This window comes from Melospiza melodia, chromosome 1 (genome assembly GCF_035770615.1).
Source record: "Melospiza melodia melodia isolate bMelMel2 chromosome 1, bMelMel2.pri, whole genome shotgun sequence".
Lineage (NCBI taxonomy): Eukaryota > Metazoa > Chordata > Aves > Passeriformes > Passerellidae > Melospiza > Melospiza melodia.
In genome coordinates, this window is record NC_086194.1 from 46,339,258 (window position 1) to 46,360,434 (window position 21,177).

At 36.0% G+C, this 21,177-nt stretch overlaps 1 protein-coding gene across 1 annotated transcript in view; it reads left to right on the forward strand.

Moving 5' to 3' along the window:
* The window catches only part of LARS2 (leucyl-tRNA synthetase 2, mitochondrial), an 83,969-nt gene that overhangs the window by 17,395 nt on the left and 45,397 nt on the right, over positions 1-21,177 (forward strand). The window contains exons 6-7 of the mRNA XM_063156601.1: positions 6,602-6,691; positions 10,766-10,909. Coding sequence (XP_063012671.1) covers positions 6,602-6,691; positions 10,766-10,909 — 234 coding nt within the window. The remainder of the gene's footprint in view (positions 1-6,601; positions 6,692-10,765; positions 10,910-21,177) is intronic.

Consider the following 21,177-nt stretch of genomic DNA (forward strand, 5'->3'; position numbering starts at 1 on the left):
AGGTTGTCTGTATGTCTGTGTGGTGCAGCAGTATTGAAAGCAGTGGAATCCTGTGTGGAGGCTATGTTATGGAGCATACACATGCACACACACACACGAGTTCAGTGGTGCAGGTTGCGTTTCAAGAAGATTGAGAAAATTAATGTCTCATGTATAAGCTTCTGTTTGGCCCTTCTGTCCTGAAAAACAAATGGAAAACTGGCAGTATTGAAAACCATGGCAAGAAGTATAAGTGCTCAGGGAAAAATGATTTGTCATCTCTGCCTATTCTTCGAGAGTTACTTTCACTTTACTAGTAAACTGTATTTTAGTTAATGAACTTTCAGGAGTCTCTCAATACTTGTGGAAAAGGCTTTGATACCCTATTACTAACTCCATTTGAACTGCTGTGTAGCTGAAATGCTTTAGAATGCTCTAGGGACATGTAGTTGATGCTTTTGAAAAGTAAGGTTTTGAAACAGCTGAAAAATGTTCCTTGAAAGACAACACATGTTATAGTTTTCACTCCTTAGCTTATGAGTTAAGTTTTGTTTTACTTGGAAAGCCTGTCATATTAATTGGAGTAACAGTAACCTGAATGGTAGCCGCAGAAACAGATATATTTATTAATTGCAAAAAATGCATGATGCCCAAAATATTATGTGACTCCAAATGCACAGATATTTGAGCTGGCCATGAAAGAAGCACCTGTGGAAATGGAAGGGCTAAGCTGTAGCAGGGTGTTTTACAGGCTGATAAAGCCTGCTTCTCTGCAGGCTCATTAGGCTGGGCAGAGCATCTTGCTGCCTCAGCTGTACTGCTCCTGGGCTAACTCAGGCATCTTTGCACAGAAAAGCACTGTGCTGTGCAAGTGCTTATCTTAAAAGTGAGCTATTTGAGGTAAGGAGTATTTTTTTATAGTATTATATACTTGTATGGCTCTAAATCAGTGGCTCACAAAATACTGTGACACTGCAAAAAACCCACTAGTATTAGTGACTCCTATGAACAATCCAAGAAAAACAGATTTTATATGGGTTGGTCTAATTAATCAAGACTATTACACAAAGCAGGGGCCTGTTTTAAATTTAATTTCCTTGATGTTGCTTAAATCTTCCCCTTTATTATGCTACTGCATAGTACTTACCAAATAATGCTGGAGGGAGCCCACTCCCCTACCTTAACTCCATGAACTGCTTTTTTAAAATGTGAATTTATGTTAACTCTCTCTGTCCTCTGTGGCCAGCTTAGAGTATGTGCTTAGATGATGGGAAGGAAACTTACATAAACTTTACCTTTTACATATGGTATGGGAAAAGAGAAATGGAAAAAAGAAAAAGAAAATCCATTTTGAGAACCTATTGCATATAGCTGTCCTAAAGAGTCTTCCTGCTTATAGTCACATCTGCTTGTCAAGAAATTTGTGTCCAGGAATACTAAGACTAGTTAAATCGCATTGCTTGATAAAATTAGTATGAATAAATCCCTGTGCACTTGCAATGCTAGAAATTTCCTTTTATTTTTCAATGATTTTTTTTCATTGTTCTCTCTGTATTACAAATCAAAATGTACAGGTATTTCTGTCTCATAGCTGTCAGTGAACTTACTTGTCTAGTACAATATCATAAATAAGACATTTATTAAAAGCTAGATTAATTAGATTAGATTATTTCAGTCAGGTTACAATGACACTTTACAATTGCTCTCCTAAACAGAAAATCTAAGCAAATTCAAAATGAAATTAAATTAAATGAGTAAAATAACTCTGTAAGTACTTTGCCTTAGAGTAGTTTTGAATACAAATTATTATCTGATTTTTTTTACCTGAAACATGGAGGTATTTTAAGTGCCTCAAGTTAGAAGTATTATATTTGTAAATCACTTTGAAAATAGTGTGATTCTGGAGAGAGTTTTTTTTTTAAATAAGTGAGATAACATTTCTATTCTGAACATTTATGTTTCTCGGATGGAAGGATGAAAAGCTGAAGTTTGAGCATGGAAGAAATGTCTCTTAAGAGTCATTAAAAACACATGGAAAATTTTAAAAATCCCCAACGTTATGTTTTGGGTTTAAGATAACTATAATCTGAGCATTCCTGGTGATCAGATTTTTTGAAAATACCACCCCAGACAGCATAACAAACTGCCTGTGATTTCTTTTGAACATTATTTTCAGGGGAATTAAACATTTTCAATGATTCATATCATCAACAACAAAACATGAAAAGCATATAAAGCTTTTCCTTTATTTTGTTCAGGAGTGTCATCAGACCAAATGCGTGTTCCGAGTCAGCCATCAGTTCACCAGTTATTATCAATCTGTAACTTTCTCCCAGGAAGTAGCTCTTTCTATGAAGGTTTTTTAGTAATTTCAATTTCTGCATTCCAAGTGACATTTTTTTTGCATGAGACTAATGTTCCCCGTCTGCTCTGTACATTAAAAAAATTAAATCTTTGGTAGATTTTCTCTGTGCAGATAATTTTCTATTTAATTTTGAAGTTGTCATTTGTGTGTACTGCCTGAACATACATAAAACCAACAGTACATAGATTACCTATGAAATTTTCTTCTCATCCACGTACCATTGACCCAATTATAATTAAATTTTTTTAAAAAGAAACTGTTGATTCAAGACTGCTTTTTTTTGCAGAAAATATATTCGTTCCAAAATGTAGGCACTGTATGACATTTCTATTTGTAGCTAATAAAGTATAAAACTAAAGGCCTTTGAAATACAAATACTCAAATTAATTTAGAAATGTAGGTTGGTGTAGCTCCAAACCTCTGAAAATCAAATAATTATACTTCTAGATGAGGTAGTGCATGCCCTTGAAAACCAAAATAGGCAGATAATTGATTAAAGACTGTTTTATCTTCTCAAATAGATTTTGAAAAAAATCCATCCTGACTTTTTCTTCTTATCTCCCTTTAAAGAGGTGCAACATGCCTGTCTTCAGGACAGCATAAGACTGTGCTAAAAATAAATTTATTATTAATAAACTAGGAAATTGCATATCTCCAGTCTAGTTATATGTTATTCATAAAGCCTGGTGGATCTTAGGAAAAAATAAACCTTTTCATGCAGCCTATAAATATTACTTTTATTTTTTAAAATATAGCCATGGAAGTAGCTTGAAGTTGTAACCTTATTCTTAAAAATACAAGCAAAAATGAATTATAAGGTCAGAGACTCATAATGGAAAATTGTTAGAAGGGAGCAGGTTTAGAAGAAATAATGAATTTCAAAACAAAGCATTTGAAAATTACTTTTTCTTTTATTAAACACCAAAATCTTTCATCTAGATTTAGCTGTTGTTTCTTTTTTTTTTTTTTTTTTTTTTTTTTTTAATGCAGGATTTTTTACTCTTGGTTACCCTTATTTTTATTGGTAGTTGAAAGGTACTCTTTAAAGCAGATTTCATAATAGTGAATGGCTTTTTGACCTTTTCATGGACCCATTGCTTCCCACATTGCAGTGATACCAAATCCAGATTATAATACTACCAATTTAGTCTGTAACTGAGAATTTCTTTGCAAAAAGAAAAAAGTTACCAACCCCTCTGGTATGGTATTTGTTTGGAACAAATTACTGTGCTGCAATAAATGGATTAAGCAAGGTAGTTTTTGGTAAGGATAGGGGTCTTTCTTATGCCTTGCCAGTATCTGCTCTTTTAAAAGCAAACCACCTGTATAGGTGATTAATTTAAATTCTTGTAATGAGTTCTATTAATGAATGAGTGTCATTCCTGTAGGAATAAGGAACAGTAGCAGTAACCAAAGACAAAGATGCATTTTGGTGAGTGTCTGTTTAAAGCTGACAAAAGTAAAAGGCAAAATGTAGAGGGGGAAAGAGGGAGAGACTTTCCCTGGCATTTCATAATACTGAAATGCTGAGGTGATGGGTGATCACTGCATCTCTCACAGAGCACTGAAGGGCACATGCAGTGGACAGCTGAGCAGCATCTTACATATTTTTAGAAAAGTTTGGATTTTTAGTAGGTATTTTATTTTTGTGGAGAATATGGTAATATCCTGTTCTATATATTCACTGTACTGCTTTATGATACAGGATTCTATATGTGTGCTGTAATGCCAGTGCTCAGATCGCAAATGAGAAGCAGAAATGTACAGTTTTTGGCAGGCTGGAATGGCTCCAGCATGCTACTTTTCAAACCCTTTTATAAACTCTTTTGTGTATTTCTGAGTTAAGATAGTTCTGTCAGTGTTCTGTGGATCTTTGTCGTGCTTACAGAGTATAAATAGAAATGTTAACATTCACCTTAATTTAAGCATGATGGCAGCCTAATGGAAACTTTTTACCAGGCATCATTCATTTAATCAAGGTCAGTAACTGGAATACACACAAAATTATTTATAGCAGTAAATCTTACTGTGCTAAATGATAGGAAAAAAACCACCAAAACACATTTCAAGATTGACAGGAGTTTGCTGGCTTGTCTTAGCACCTCATTTTACTTGTTAGTGATGTAATTTCTCTTTCTTCATTACCTTGAAATGTTACTGCAAACCTTCATGGTTATAAAGTTAAATTCTAAACTTGATTATTCTTTTTGCATCTCAGTGACCACACAGCAGATTTCTTTTTCACTGATACAGTCTGCTACATTTCTTTCAAAGAAATGTCTATTTACTCCTTGTGAGAGATTGTGTACATGGGATTCTGTTTGCAGCAATTAGCTTGTATCTTGTAGCTCAAGCTTGTAACATGCTTGTTTAGATTGGGAAATGTCATCTTGTTGTTTCAGTTGACACCTATCTGCCTTTCAGGGCCAAAAGTACCAATCTTCATTCACTTTTCTATTTTTATTTCACAGCTCACTTTTGTTATCCTACCTATTTTCCTGTTGCTCACGTAATCTTATAATGTACTGAAAGGGATTGTGTCTCTTCTTTTGTGTGTCTGATACTCAGTGATGAAACTGTTGCCTGTAGTGGCATCACACTGGCACGAGAACTGTTGTCACTGTGTGAAGAAGCAGGGGGGGAAAAACTATTAAATGTGCTTAGTTGAAGAGATGGAAATCAGATTTTTATCAAGTGGGGGTTTTTTTCAGTGCAGAGCAAAGGGTTTTAATCAAGCAACTGTTTTTCATTACTAGGTCTTCACATGCTGAGCTGAAAACTTGCCATTAAATGTCTCTTTTTGATCTTGAAAACCTCTTATACACACTTCTGAGGCACATTTATTCAAAGGTCATATTAATTGTTAAAAGCTATGTTTCAGCACTGGCATATAAAGTTCAAAGCAACTAGAATATAAAGTTGTAGAAAAAGAATAAAAATTTTCTGCTAGAGCATTTCAGATGTCATTTGAGTAGCAGATGATATTGCAGGAGCTGTGTGTAGTGGGAAGCTAGGATGATGGGAAAGCCCACGTGAAAGACATTTCACATTTAGAGCTATTTCTGATGCTTGATAACTACTCCAAATGGAATAAATTGTATCAGTGGCTTACTTTTTGTCAGTAACTTTAAAATCAAGAGATGTTCATATTAATTTGAAGTTGATGTAGAAGCCTCTTTCACTTCAAGCAGGTATGTGGGTTCCCATTGCACCTGTGAAACCTATGTTTGTGTTGAGAAAACAGGGAGTCTGTAATGATGGAATCCATTCGTTGTCTTTACATATTAACGCTTATTTTAAGTTAGAGTTTTTTAAGAACAAACATTTAAAATATGGAGCTTAGTAAGCAGTTGGTAAGCAGCTTGTTTTTTAATTATCAGAGTTCACTAAAAACTTAGCAAATGTTTTTGAGTTTTAAAAAAGCTATCCATTATATCGCAGCTTGCTGTTCTCGTAACTCCCATTCCTCCTGCTTATGTTGTCTTTTATTTTTATCCATCTTTATTTCCTTCATAACCATCCTCCTCATTTGTGACTTTTATGACTCATTTTTTCCATACTTAAACCTAGAGCATCCTCCTAACTTGAGCTGCCTTGCCTTTTGGAGCAGTTGCTTGTCTGAGCTTTGAGTGTGAGCTGCCCTGTGTGAGCTGCCCTTCCCGAGCCTTACCCGGTACTCCAAGCTGTGTGCCCCGCACGGTCCGTGTGCCAGCAGCTCCTCAGCGCTGCTCTCTCTCTCTCTCTTCCTCTCTCTCTCTCTCTCTCCTCCTGCACCCACAGTTTCAGCTGGAAGCTCCTCGCTCTGCCTGCCTCACATCAGCCAGCTCCCTGCTGCCTCTGAGCATCCACAGCCTCGGCTCCTGCCTCCCATTGCTGAGCAACAGAGGGAAAGGCAGCCTGGCTAGGAAGGCTCTTTGAGAGAAGTCTGCTTTTTTTTTTTTTTTCTAGTTTTGTCCATTCATCTTCTGTTCTTATATCTATCAGCTTTAATCTTACAGAGTTTTATATCCCACATTAACAGGGAAACTTTACCTTCTGCATTAAACCCACACAAAGCCAATGTTCTCTGGTGACTATCACTCATTGTGACTGTCATTCATTGTAAGCATTATACAAGTAAATAGGTTTGTACATGAATACATGCATAAATGTTTACTCTGTGGAATATATTATACACTCCTGGGTTAATTGTTGAAGTTAAAACAGTGTAGGAAAATACTGAGAATAGTTTCCGAAATTTTTATTTCTTTTCTACAGGAGGTAACCACTTGCTTACCAGAGTACTACAAATGGACACAATATCTCTTCCTTAAGCTTTTTGAAGCTGGCATAGTGTATCAAAAAGAGGTAGGTACAAACTTTGACCTTCAACATTTTGCTGCTGCACTAATTTAAATCCCTCATGTCAGTGGCACATTTCTGCATTGTCCATTCACAGTCATAAAGTGATTGTGCTCTGTTAGTTTTAAATCACTCTAAAATGGAATTAATTTTATATATACAGAATTTTCTATGTAGCAGTTTATAACTAGCTAACATGCATGGCCATTGTAGCAAGTCAAGTCAGAAGTGTTTATTGTCAGAGATTTGCACTGAAGTGCAGGACCAGAATATAGCTTTTAGGTTTTTATTTCCTGGCTTTACTATTTTCTAGATTTTATTGTCCCTCATGGAAATACATGACATGGTGGTCATTAGGAGTCTGTTCAGCAGTGAGATTATTTACCTGTCTAACATTACTGTGATACTGTCTCAGAACTTATGGTTTTGGATAGGATAATTGGAGATCAGGTGCATAACCATCCTATTCCAGAACACTATTTGTGATCTTCAAAATATTTAAGAAGTATTAGGTGTCATAAGACTATCACAGCTGTTTATCAGTTACCATTACATTAAGAAATTATAATATTTTGTACCTAATATGTGTCAGGCTGTATCTGAAAAGTGAAGGTTTCAGTTATTTCTGAAACACGAGATGAAACAAAGATGTTGAATGAGCAGTCCAGAGAACTCTCTGTATAGCCTAGGCAATGCAGTTCCAAAATACCTGAACAGCTGCACTTTAACAAAGCAGCAATTTACTGAATGTTTCTAACTTAAAAAGGAAACTAAGATTTCTTAAATATGCTTTGATATTTCATTTGTGTTCTGTAGAAACCAGGAAACCCCATAGGATATAATTAAGGACGTACTCGAATTATTCTGTGAACCTGGAAAAAGAGATTGATGGTGAAAGGTAGCATTTAGGATAGCAGGGTGTTACTGAGCTATTTCTCCTATTTGCATTTGTATTCAGAGATCTTAAATGACAACCAGTGAAATCTCTCAATGGTTAATATATACTAGCTTGCTAGATTGGGGGTTGGGGTTTTTTTTCCCCTTCTGTAATTATTTTTTTCTTGTATTAAAAAAAGTGAAGCCCCAGCTTTGTTGTAACAAACCTGGGTTTATCTGTGAATTTGTTGTTTGACAAGTGAACTCAAGATTCAAGATGAATCTTGAATCAAGATGATTCAAGAAAGTAAAAGTTTGCTGCTTCATTTAAAGCAGGGATGATATACAAAATAAATTTTGCATTCTGACTCTGAGTACTGTGGGATCCTGGAGGTGTTTGGATACCAGTGATTGAATCTACTTCTAACTTCCATCTGCTTTCAAGTCAAGGATCAGCTTGAGGACTTAAATCAGCATCTGTCAATCTGTAGGGGATGTAATCTCTGGTGGATATGAACCAGTTGCTTTTTGGCAGGAAACAGATGGCAGAGAGAGCCCGTAACCCTGGGTCTCTTTGAACAGTCATATATACTTAAAGCATATATTTGTCTCATGTTGTCAGTGTATCTGCAGTATGTATTAAACACAGCCTGAAGTCTCCTGTATTGCAGTTTCATTTTGGGCACAAGAGATAATTCATAGCCTTGCTGTGACAATAAGAATAAGGTGTTAGCCTAGTTCATGCTCTGTTCCAGCAGTGTGCATGTCTGACCAGAAATTACCCTGGCAGGGAGACACAGGCTCAGAATGTCCATGAGCTGCAATTATGGAGGATTAACAATGTCTGTCTGAGCGCTGCAGCATCCAGAGAGGGCACCTTTATTCATTGCAGCAAAATTGTCCCTTTTTCCTGCAGTACTCACCTAGTCAATGTGCTGTGCAGGTTATTGACCTGGCCAGGTGTGAGTGCCTCACTGAGGTTAATACCTGCCCTGACTCTGCTGCTTTGATCAGATACCTGTAATCCAGAGTGGACACAGAGACAGAAGCCTGGAGATAGATGCTCACACTTAGGAGAGCTGAAGTTAGACAAGATGAATCCTGCCTTAAAAGCACATGTCTGCATTGGCATAGTGAGGAGAGCAAGATAATTGGTGTGCTCTGAACACTCCTGCTCTCTGCTTTCTTTGTGTAGGTGACTTTGAGCAGCTTCCTGGGGTCGTAGTTTCAGACGCTGTCATTGTCAAGAAGTTGCCTTTGTGAGGTACAAACAGGAACTAAAGATTTCATTTATTAGCCAGGTTCTAGATACTGTCAAAAGTCTGTGTGAGATGGAAGGAATGTAACTTAAAAATACAAAGAACTTTCCACCAACCATTTCTTAAATGCATATTTGCTTTATGTTTTGCAGGATTTATTTAAATATAGCCTCATGAGTTGTAACAGGAGGATTTGTTATGCTAAATAGTTATGTAATCATTTCAGTTACCTTCCAAAATTTTCATCATAAACTTGGTATGTTATCATCAAAATAGAAATGGTATTTTTTTCTCAACTTAGAGTCACAGCCAGTTTAATACAAGCTTATGCTAATACCATTTTATGCAACTGGAATTTTATTACTTCTCAGTATTGTCTGATTTAACTCTCTTTAGGTGTAACTTTGTGTGGCATTTTTTCAGAACTTTATAAATTAAAAGATTACTTTTAGATTACTTTAGAGCCATATTCATAATGTCTTATTACTGAAGAAGCTTTATTTTCTGGAAAATACATTTTTAATAGTGGAATATATTGATTTCTTTTAATTTCACAATGAATTTTCATAAGCCTTTTTAAAATCTGGTGGGGTATTATTGGTTGGTAACAGATAAAAGGCTAAAAGTAAAAAGTTTAAATTCAAGTCTGAATTCAAAGAAGCTTCGTTTCAAGGCAAGTTTCAATTTATCAATGAATAACATTCTTTCATTTAATGATAATAAATTTTTTATAACTCAGTGTAGCCAGACTTTGTGCTCACACAGTTGTGAGCAGTATTTTGAAGCAAGAGGATCCCTGTGTCTTTCTTTTAGCTCTCCTCATTATAAGAGTTGTAAAGTGGTTGTGGTATTTACTATTTGTAAGAACATATAGCATATTTAAAATGAAGCAATATTGGGTGTTTGGAAACTGGTCAGAAGGTGATCAGTGATAGATAAAATATAAAGTACAATGTGAGTGCGGTTACTAATTTTTGATAGAGATACAAGACCTCCCCATACCCAAAGAAGTCATTCAAATATTTTTTAAAATGTTTAATGTATTAGATCTCTATGGAACGATAGCTGCTGTTTTTCAGTCAGACTAATTTAGCTTAAATACTAAATAACATTCAATATAATAGATTACTCTATTGCTCTGATTATACTTTTTTTCTTTCTGTTCATTTTTTCAAGTCAATGTATAGCATTTTATGCCACTTTTGGATAGGATTCTTTTGTGATCCTAGATCCTTTTTGATAAGTGACCAGTTAAATTGTTCAGCACTAGGGAGGCTGAGTTTGATTTTTGCTTCTTTTCCAGTATGTTATGTCTTGTATTTCAGTTGACTCTGAAGCTCAAAATACAAGGCTTGTGGAGTTGAACACCAACATTAATTACACTTCACAGATTTTCACTTAATGCATTTGTATTGATAAGCAAAGAATTCCAAAAGTAATTCATGCAGTTGACAGGAGTTACATACAAATAATATCAACTCTTTCACTTAAAATATAGCTGACCACTGTAATATTTCCTTGAGATTCTGTCCTTTTCAGTTGGACATCCTTGTCTACTCATCCCCCTCAGTCTGACTCAACACTTTTGGATTAGTAGTGAAGAACTTTTAAGCATCAGACTATTTTATTTGAAGTGTAGTCAAGTTGGAACACTTATTATATATTACAGCCAAGCAGTCAAGTACCAGCCTATCCTGCTAGCATGATCAGTTTGGACAAATCTTGCCAACTGCATTTCTGGGTCTTTTGAATTCTGAGAAGATGAATGTTCAAAACTTTTCCATCTGAGTCCATGTTGCTGATTCAAATTAATGTTTTAAAAATATGGAAGATTCAGGCAAACTTCCAAGGTGTGCCTCTGGATAATTCATTTGGCATCTGTAAATTAAAACTGGTTTTTAACTAGCTGCTGAAAGTGTTTCTTCTTCCTGCAACTTTTTTTTAGGCCTTGGTTAACTGGGATCCAGTGGATCAGACTGTTCTAGCTAATGAGCAGGTGGATGACAATGGTTGCTCTTGGCGTTCAGGAGCAAAAGTGGAGCAGAAATACCTCAAACAGTGGTTTATCAAGACAACTGCTTATGCAAAGGTATGAGAATACAGTTTTTGGAAATTATGGTAGCACTTTGAAGAGGAGACTTCTTGCTCAGAAATACTAAGCTGTATGTGGTCCTTTATAGATACATGTTTGAATAATACATAATTGCATAGTAATATCCTTGTGTATGTGTGTATATTGAAATTATTACCCCTGAAGTTCTTATGTTCACCTCTTTAAGAATTGTAGGTGACTGGTGTGGGATTAAGTTTTGAAGAAATCAAAAGGCATAAATTAGAAGTGAATTACTGAGTTCTGCATTTGCACATTGGCATCTGTATTCACCATCAAGTGCTTTTCTGCATATTTTGAGTGTAGAGCTGTGCAAAACTTGTTTGCTGACTTGTGGGCATTTTATTAGCAATGGAGTACAGCCTGTTACCTAGCATTCAGTTCTATCTGTGTCTGCATCATAGTTCTTTATGTTTAACTGCTTTTTATTGAAGATTCATCTCAACCTTCTACTTCACACTCTACTCTGTTTGATAATCTGTTATTTTAAAAATGTTTTCAAGTTATTTAAACATCCTTTTTTCTTATAAGCTCCAGTTTTGATTGTGCTGGGACAATGTAGATTCCATACTTCAGAATTCAGAACAAAAGTTTTGGCTTTATGCTCTCTGAGATGAAAGTATCTGCTTCCTGTCGTGTCTGGGCGAAGTTTTTATTCCATCTGAGTGTTCTGTGCATGGAGACTTCAAGTACAGATTGAGAAAGTTGCTCCCAAGAAAATATTAAACATTTGTCTTTGATCCTTTTCCCAAGTCCCAGACTCAAGAAGCCAAATTTCCACTATCATCCAAGGAGAAGTCTGTGTCTCTCTCTAGGTCTATTCATAACAAAGAGAAAAGCTTTAGATATCCTGCCTGATGCTTTGATTCTTCATACACAGAGAGGTGCTTGAGATACATGTTTTTTGATTGTGCTGCCTGTTCTGGCAGTAAGGAGGGAACATTTGCAATAGCTGAAGGAAAAATGGAGCATGTCTGCAGCATCACAAAATAAACACAATGTTCTGAGCTTTTTTCCCCCAATTCCTTTGTCACCAGATTTCATTTTGACCATTGTGATATTTTAGGGTCTGCCCCAACTCACTGATTCCCCCCGTTTGAGGCTGGAGCTCCATCAGAGTTTCTGTCTCCACTGTTATTTCTTTTGTCTATTGTCTCTATACAGGTTGTAGGAAGCAATGACTGGTATTTCTGGTCTGTATCCATGCTGGTACCCAATCACTTATATCCCTTTAAAAGGGGTGAATCAGCCATAAATTTTTACTCATCGAGACCAAAAGACGTGACTGAGGAGCTTTTCAGTAACCTTGATAACACCCTTGGTTTATGGGATTATTACCTCTTGCTCGATATCCACTCTCTGCTAGGAAGGATTTATCTTTTGTATTTAGTCTCTTACCTGAGAAATGCTGTTAGAGGAAATGCATAATCTCTGATCACGTCTCCATCATTCCATCATGTCATTCCCCAGTAAGCAGGCTTATCTTATGATAAGATGGAACTTTTGCCCCCACAACACCCCCTCATCTTCCCCCCAAAGATGTCACCTCAGCACACTGCCATATTCCCTACCTACATGAGGGGCAAATGTGCAGGTGACCTTTTGTTCTTGAACATCTTAGTGACATGAATAAGAGCTGCTTCTGCTTTTCATTTCAGGAAGACCATTTGTATCAACTCCTACAAAACCTTAAAACATTGCTGCAAAGGACAGTTGAGTACTCTACAGATTTCTGTGAAGGTTTCCCAAAATTTTGTTCAGTTTGTGATTGATATTCATAGGGTCTGTGCTAGTTGATACAACCAGATCAGTGAATGATGCCGTGCTGCTTCCAGCTGAAGTGCTTTGGCAAGCATTACCTACATGTTCTCCCACTTCTTGTACAGTGACAGATGCTACCAAGAATCAGCAGGTGGTTTGGATTTTCCTTTTTACTCACCCTCCATTCACTCCTATTTTTGTTGCTGCGGTTCTTTTTAAACAGTCTCACTCAGCTTCTTTTGGCAAGGCTTTTAAACATTTGGTTGTATAGGGGGAAAAATAACTTCCCCCCCACCTTGAAATAAGAATAGCAGATTACCAGGCTCTGCTCTATGAAGTCCAATATCTGATAGTCAATGGATTTCATGCTTGGAAGATTAAGACAAATAAAGTCCCTTTTTTTGGTAATTTTTTTTTTCTTTCAAGTTGCAAGAGACTAGATAACACAGCTTGCTGTGGTTTATTTTCTCAGGAAGACTGTTTTGGCCATACAACTCTGAACAGCCCATGAACTGCAAGCCACAGCTGTAAACAGTCCACTGGAGGGAGGCTGGATCTGAGCTAATAGTGGCCAAGCATTTCAGTCTCTTAGAAACTCTTTGCACACACTGACATAATAATCAGGAAGCTTCACATTAGCATTTTGACAGGAGCCAAATTACAGATCTGAAATGCTACAACTTTGGCTTCTCTTCCTGAATAATTCGACTAGTTATCCTCAAAACATCCTTGCACACAATTCTTCATTCCTTATGGTAGTTGTGCCAGTACTTCTCCAGGAGTGGTAAAACCCATGAATCCTTCCTCCTGTTTCTTTTGTCCCCTTTATCTTTGGATTCAGGCTGTTGACATTTCATCTGAATCCACATTATCCTGCCTTATTGAACACCCTGGTTACAGTAATCACTCTTCCTAGCCTATTCCTCAAACCTTCTTCCCCACCTCTTTTCAAAAGCTCTTGCCAGGAGAATGGGCTTTATTGAGAGGGAGACCTTCATTCACTTTCATCATTTACAGAACCTTTCCTCTTGGAGTGGAGGGTCCAGATTTCTAAGGAGTTAGTCCTTTTAGTGGAGGATAAAGACATCTCTCTAAGAAGCTAAAGATCTTTAATTGCTAATAGGATTTCAAGATGATAACATTGGTGGTGGTGATACCTTCACTTTGGCAAGGGGTATTATTTCATATCTCCTGATTTTGAACACACTTATTTCCATGAAGAGATTTTGCTGGCTTATGAAACCAGACCAGAAACACTACCAGTACAGCTTTGTTTTCCTGAAATTCTTTTCAGTTCCAAGACTTCAGATATTTGTGCCTCGAATGATAAATTAGTAAAGCAATTTGATTCTTTATGGATTTCACTTCCCTTTTTTGTCAGTTGTTTGGTAATTCATATGCCAGACTCCTGTAGAAGGGAAATCTGAGGGGGCCTTATAAAATGGGGAATTTCAAATCCATGGTCAATTTCAAATCCGTGGTCATTCAGTGAGCTGTGTGACTAGATTGTTTTGCATTAGACACTAACAGAAATAGAAATTTGCCCTTCCAGAACTTGTCTGATCCTGAGTCCTTTATTCCCCATTTTTGAGTTAATTACCTGTTGAACATCTTTTGTCCAATTCATTTTTTTTTAAGTGTGTCCAGAAGGTTAAGACAAGATTATGTCAGGTTAGTGTGGTCACAGTCATTGTGATATGATCTGTGTTTTCTGTCAGTACAGAGCAGCATTTTGGTCTTTGGGCTGTACTGCCAGAATTTGTATCCCAGCACACATGGCCCTTTATTTCCTCACAGTTCACAGGCACAGAGCAGATTTAATCCTTCTTTGTGCAAGATGTTTTTCCTGGGTTTGGAAAAAGGTAGAGAGCCAAGTGGATCAGGCTTTCAGTGAGCTGTGTGACTAGATTTGTGCTATCCACTGAAGTTCCACTACATTTATTTTGAAATCTAAAAATTGAAAGGCACTAAGAGTAACTTAGTCCTTGCACCTTTTGGGGAAGACTTGTGTTTTTTTCTGATTGGCCTACTTTCAGACCTAGAGGGTTAGAATTCTATGGTGTCTCACTCACCTTTGTGCAGTCAGGCCTTTATCTGGTTTTGGTGTATCATAGGGAAAGCTATTTGATTCTGGTCACCTTTTTCTTGTGCCTTCAATGGTGACTAATATTTCTTCTGAAAAGTTTACAGAAATTCAAGATCAAATGTCAGAAGTATCACCTTCCTTGCCCTTTTTCTGAAAAATGGCTCTCTGCAAATCTGTTTCCTATTCCTTCCCCAAAGTTATACCTGGGTTTTCTATAAATTGAGATAGTGGGAAAGTATTTGGAAAAAATAAAAAGCTTTATTTCTTGATGGGGAGACCCTGGCAGACTAACCTCCCTGTGCAAAAAGGAAAAACGGGAAATTGTTGGAGAATTTTGCTCAGACATGGCTTGAAGAAAAAAAAAAAGGCCATGAAAATATACAGCTGATGGAAAAGTAAAAGGCAGCTGTAAGCAGCTAATTCTCAAGCCTGTTTCTCAGGCATGTTTCTGTAAACAGCAAGAGTTCTCAAGCCTGTCTTCAATAACAAGTAAATACCTTGTCCTTGGATAAGGTATGGGAAAGCGGAGTGACAAACATGGAGGCCTTGAGAACCGTTCGTAACAGGATGAGAAAAAACAAGTCTTGGTCTCAATAACAAACCACGGGTATTGAAAACAAAAGGAGGGGTTGCTGTGTAATCTGTGACCAATGATGAGCTCGGGTTTTGCAATATGTATGAACTTAATTAACACGGTTACAAAATGTGCATGTTGGATCAATAAATCGGAGTTCGATGCTGATCAAAGGATGGGTCGTCTCCCTTCGCTTCTACAATTTCTGTTACCTTGCTCCATTCCTGTGTGGCTTAGAGGAAAATTTGACCAGTAACGTAGGCACTGTAAGTCTTTCCATAGCCTTCTTTCATAGAAAAGTTCCATTTGAAATACATTTAATTCATCTTCTAGCCCTTAATTCTTCATGCAAATTACCAGCTAGCAATAATGGCTCAATATGTATGGATACAACTTATTTTCTGCTTGTAGCATCCACAAACTATTTTGTTGTAACTTTCAGCCTATTTATAGTGTATACTGACCATCTATTCTAGTCATCTGTGTTCCTCTCTTTTGCCCATTTATCATTTTATGTTTTCCTTGATATCTCACAACCTTAATGGAAATAAAAACTAATCAGAGTAATGTTCATCTGCAGTGCCTACATTACTGGTCAAATGGCAGCCAGGAGTTACATGATTATTAGTGGTCTGTGAAGCTGGGTATTACAGGAACCAGTGCTTCATTCCTACACACACTGTTTTTCACATTTCTGTTGTGTCCAGAGCAATCATCTCCTGTGGACTTGCTTTGTTTTTTTGTGGTTTTTTTGGGGTTTTTTTTGGGTTTTTTTTGTTTTTTTTTTGTAGTTACTGCACCATCTCATATTCCTTTCTTGCAATAAAATTTGTAAACAGAGCAGTGTTGGCTCACATGGCAATTTACCACTGCTAATGAGTTTTGTTCAAAGGGCAAAAATATTGACCATGCTTTTAATGCTTAGCAGAAAGCATTTTGCTTATGAAAAGTAATAAAGTAATTGTGACCCATTTTTTAAACTGTAAAGTACATGTGAAATAGTCTAGCAGCTTTTTTTGATTTTTAGAGAACATTTTAATTGTTATTTTTCTTTTGACGCATTTCTTTGATAAAAGTATAATGCCTTAACTGATGGCATTATTATTCAGATTGTTGTCTGTGCATTTAAGATGTTTAAGCTAAAACATTTAGTTGCTATGGTTACCCTGCTGAATTAGTAGGCAGATTCATTGGAAAAATCTGTCTGTAAATGTTAGTATTTTCTCTGTGTACCTGTAAATTGCTTTTATGGAGGTTTTTATACGTGGTCAGCTGAGTCCTCAAAACAGAATTGGCAAGGTTAGTCTTTTTATAGATGCTGTTCTTCCTAAATTAAATTTATACAATTCTTTTCCATATTTTACTGTATGAAAGTTCATTCAAATAGCTGGAAAATAATCTTTTCTTGAATAAAATGAAACACAAGCAACTTTAAAACTTCAAGTTTTGCCTTAAATGATCTCCCCTTTTTGCACAGCGGTAGGGCAGTCTGTTTAATTCAAAAAATTCTACTGATGTAATTGACAGTTGCCATACAGATAAGTAGCACCCTTTCTTAGTTAAGTTTTTTTGTAAAGACATTTAGAGATAAACCCTTCTCACTTTCTGTGGGTTTCAGGAACACAATGTTGGGCATGGTGCTGACTCTGTGGAGGGAAAACAGCAAATGAACTACAACTCTTCTCTGGCTTTACGCTGCATCTGACAGCCTTTTTTGCCTCATCTGAATAGATTTGGAATTATTTCATGTAATTGTGTTTTGCTTGATTTTTTTATTTTGTATTTTATTTCTGAGATCTTAAGCAGAATAGTAATGAAATGTAATGAAATTGAAGTACTGAATTTCAGGATGTCAGGAGTCTTGGTAGCACTTGGGATTTCATAGCAGGAGGTAATGCCTCATCGCTGAGAACTGAAATGCTGGCTCTTTTTCATTCTTTGTGTGTGCTTTGTTTTGATTCCCACGCTTGGAGTTGAGCTCATAGTTGTCTTCTCCCAACAGAGCAGGCCTGATAAAGCTCTATTTGAAGCACTTCTTCTTGAGCCAGGCTGAGAGCTGTCTCCTGGACAAGGACCAAGAGCAGGGCTCCCTCAGCTTGCTGAGCGCTTCATTCCTAAGAAATGGCCCCTGTTTTGGCAGTTTGGCAAGGCAGAAAATTGTTTGTGGATATCCAGACCAGGCTGACAAGGCTGTCACCTTGTTTTAAACACAGCATCTCATTTGATGGTACAGCAATGTACATTTAAGTTCCTGTTGGTATGAGGTTAACCAAAACAGTGCATACTTAATACTGTTAAAAATTATAGCAAATGTTTTGAAGAGCTTTCCTATTTATGGATTCAGTTACTCATCACAAATATATACTTCATTATTTCAGAAAGGGAGTATCTTCTCTTCAGAAATTTAAGCAAGGAACAGCTTTGAAGAGCAAATCTGGAGAATAATTCTGGATTTACTTTTTGCTTTTAAGGAAACATTTATTTGCCTCAGCTCTGTGTAATCACATCAGAGGTGTTTGTTGCCCATAAATTGTAGGTAAGGAAATGGGAAAACTGCTGACAGTTCTGACATTTATGAGAAAGAATTTTCAGTATACGCAGTGTCTGTGTTATTGCTCCTCTTTAATGTATGTTTTCAGTATTCTTCACACATGGGAAATAAAAGTCAAGAGTGACCTACAATAGTACAGACAGAAACTACTGAAGGAGAAGAAGAAATAGTAAAACAAGAAGATATTAAATGCCAGCAGAAGCTGTAGCATATAATCACAGTTGGAACAGTGCAATAGAGTGCAAAATAAAACAGTGGGTAGCCTAGCTTTAATTTCTTGTGCTTTAATATATGTTAATATATTAAGTTGTATTAAATGATTTTGTGTAATCTTTAGTTTACATTTGGTTGCTCTTTGGGGAGTTTGATCAAATGAAGTGAAGAATTTCATTTTAATTCAAACAGAGCTTGGATATTTATTTGACTCTTCCTCAGAAGCAAAGCTTTTAAATTTTATTGTTTTTAGTAGAATGCAATTTTATTTTGCTAATTGAATTCTTCTGAAATGCGACCTTTTGCTGAAGTTTTTATTCTGATCTTCTTGTTACCTTGCAGATCTGTCAAACTTCATTGAAGTGTCTTCATTTAAAAAAAGAGTATACATTTGATTATATAGGTTATATTTAGATTTTCCACTTTATTTCATGTATTATCATAGAGGAGTTAAGTCACTCTCACTAAATATGAAATTAGTAGCTGGTATTGATCTACTAAAACTTTTAGTTCATGGAGTCAAAGACTGAATTTTTTAGGGGTTCAGCAGAATTTTTCTTTGAACTAAAGCAGGAGGACTTTTGGAGTTGAGATTCTCTTGGGAGATTGTAAAATACTTCTGTTCTTGGATTTTCTGGATCTTTTTTGCCTGAAAATTGCTTAACTGAAGTTCTCTTTCTGTGATAATCCTCAGCAGACTAAACAGCTAGAAATGTGAGACCAGTTTTTCACATACAATGTGTTACTTCTAGTTTTAGGCTTGGTCATCATTGTCTTTGATGAATTTTCAGCAAATTCATCTTGATTTAGTTACTCTCCGATCATCTGAGGTAGTTGACTTTCATCTTCTGGCTGTGCCAGGATTTTCTGCATGTTCTGAAAGAGTAAAAAAGTCCGTGAAACATTTATCCTCAATCTCCAACTTCTTCAGGTGTAAGAGCCTTTAAATCATTCTCATCCCTGAACACAACTTTGATTTCTTTAGCTTTTCCTGAGTCTGTCTATCTTTAGATCTGAAAGACTGACAAAATGTATTTATGCTATTCCTTGACTTATGTTTAATTAAGATGGGAGTAATTTCTCCTGTAATTAGATGTTTGCATTTGAGGTTTTCATGTCTCTTTCTGAGTAATGAGAAATGAAAGCAGAAATACTCTGCTACCTAATGTTTCCAAATTTTTCACTCTTAAGTTATCATCAGAAATTCAAAAATTGAGTTTATTTGGTAATCTTGTCACTCTCTGCTTACTGGACTGAAATGCTGCTCTTGTTCTTTGTCCCCTGCTGACTCCAACATGGTTTTACTTTTGTTTATTTGCCTGTGTGCTGGGAGTCTTCTTACTGACTGTCTTCTCTGTGTTAGCAAATCAATTAACAAATTTGTGGCAGAAATAACAGTTATATATACACTTTTAAGGATCAGGTTTTTTTTTTTTTTAATGGAAATTATCAGTAATTACAGAATCATAGAATGTTAAGGTGTTGGGATGAACCTTAAAGACCATCTATTCCCAATCCCCTTTGCCATGAGCAGGGACACCTCCAATTAGACCAGGCTGCTCAAGGCCCCATCCACCCTGGCCTTAAATACTGCCAGGGCTGGCAATTTGCAAATTAAAATTTGGAGCAGAATTCATGGGACTACTCTAATGATTGAGAAAATGTTGCACTGAACATGGCAGTGATTTTTTAAAAATAGCCTGGAAGCAAAATTCATGGGAGTTAATATTTAACTTCCCAAATAGTAACTTAAAATATTCAGGAATTTCTATGCTAGCATTGGTTAAGAGTATACCCAAATAGTATACTTGTAATTTTTTAAAATATTAATAATAGTTTTAGCATATATTTATGAGCATGTATTTTGTAGGGTGTAGTGCAATTGGATTTGAAAATGAAAAACTTTTTTAAAGGGTTTCCTTAAGCTATCTTTTAAAAGGTCCTAGTTTGCATATATGAATTTTGGATGTACAAGTGCATTCATGTGTGTAAGAATTGATGCATCTCTGCTTTCCTGCTAGTGAGTACCCTAGATAATTTACCATTCAGAAACACTTACTAACACACTAGCAGTGTGCATATTGTATATTATTTGCCTTTGTAACACCAGATAAATTGTTTATAGTTTGCATGTTCATTTTCTGCTTCACCTGCAGTTCATAGCCTTGACGAGAAACCTAAGGAGTTTGTTGAGTACAAAGAACTGGGTATCATAAATCCATTTTGAACATTTTTGAAGTTTTTTTGTTTGCTTGGGGTTTTTGTTTCCTATCACACTAAACTGTTTATGTATAAATTAGGTTATGAAGGTTTATGTTTGCAAACACTGTAGGCTTCATCATCATGCAGAGTAAGCTTAGTTATCTTCATTCACATGAAGTAAAGTTGGCTCTTCCTGTATTTAGTTGCATGAAGTAATTGCATTATCAAGAGAAGAACTGGGTTAACTCATACTGTAGCTTCTAATAAGGCCAATGAATTACAGTAAAATCATTATCACACTGGTATTGACAATCTTGGTGTATGAATACTGCAGTGAACAAACATCTAGGAAGCTTTGCTGGCAAGCAGTTACAGACTGTACAGTTTCAGTAGAACACATGCACAATTAGCTGCTTTTGGCAGCAAAATGTGATGTAGATTAGAATGGATATCTAATGTGTACAGCCAGTTCTGGGTGTATTGACACAATTTCATTCTTTCTAAAATGCATGAAGTTCTTACAAAGAGTGTAACTAGATATTGTGTGTATGTATAGAGATATACATACGTAGTATAGAGATATAATATATATATCTCCAATTATGTTTTTTCTTTCATAATTACATCAGTACATAGATTGATCATGGTAGATAGAGCTTAGTTGTTTCTGGAACGGTGCAATTAATGAGAATACTCCAAACTTTGAATTCTCTTTGATATAACATGCTTGCAATTGAGAGTTAAAACTGATTAAAGAAATAGTGTAATAAAAACCTATCCAAAAGTCTAGCATTCTTTTATTTATAAATCATCAATAAATTGGTTTGATTCTTAAAGTTGTAGAAAGCAATAAAAATCCC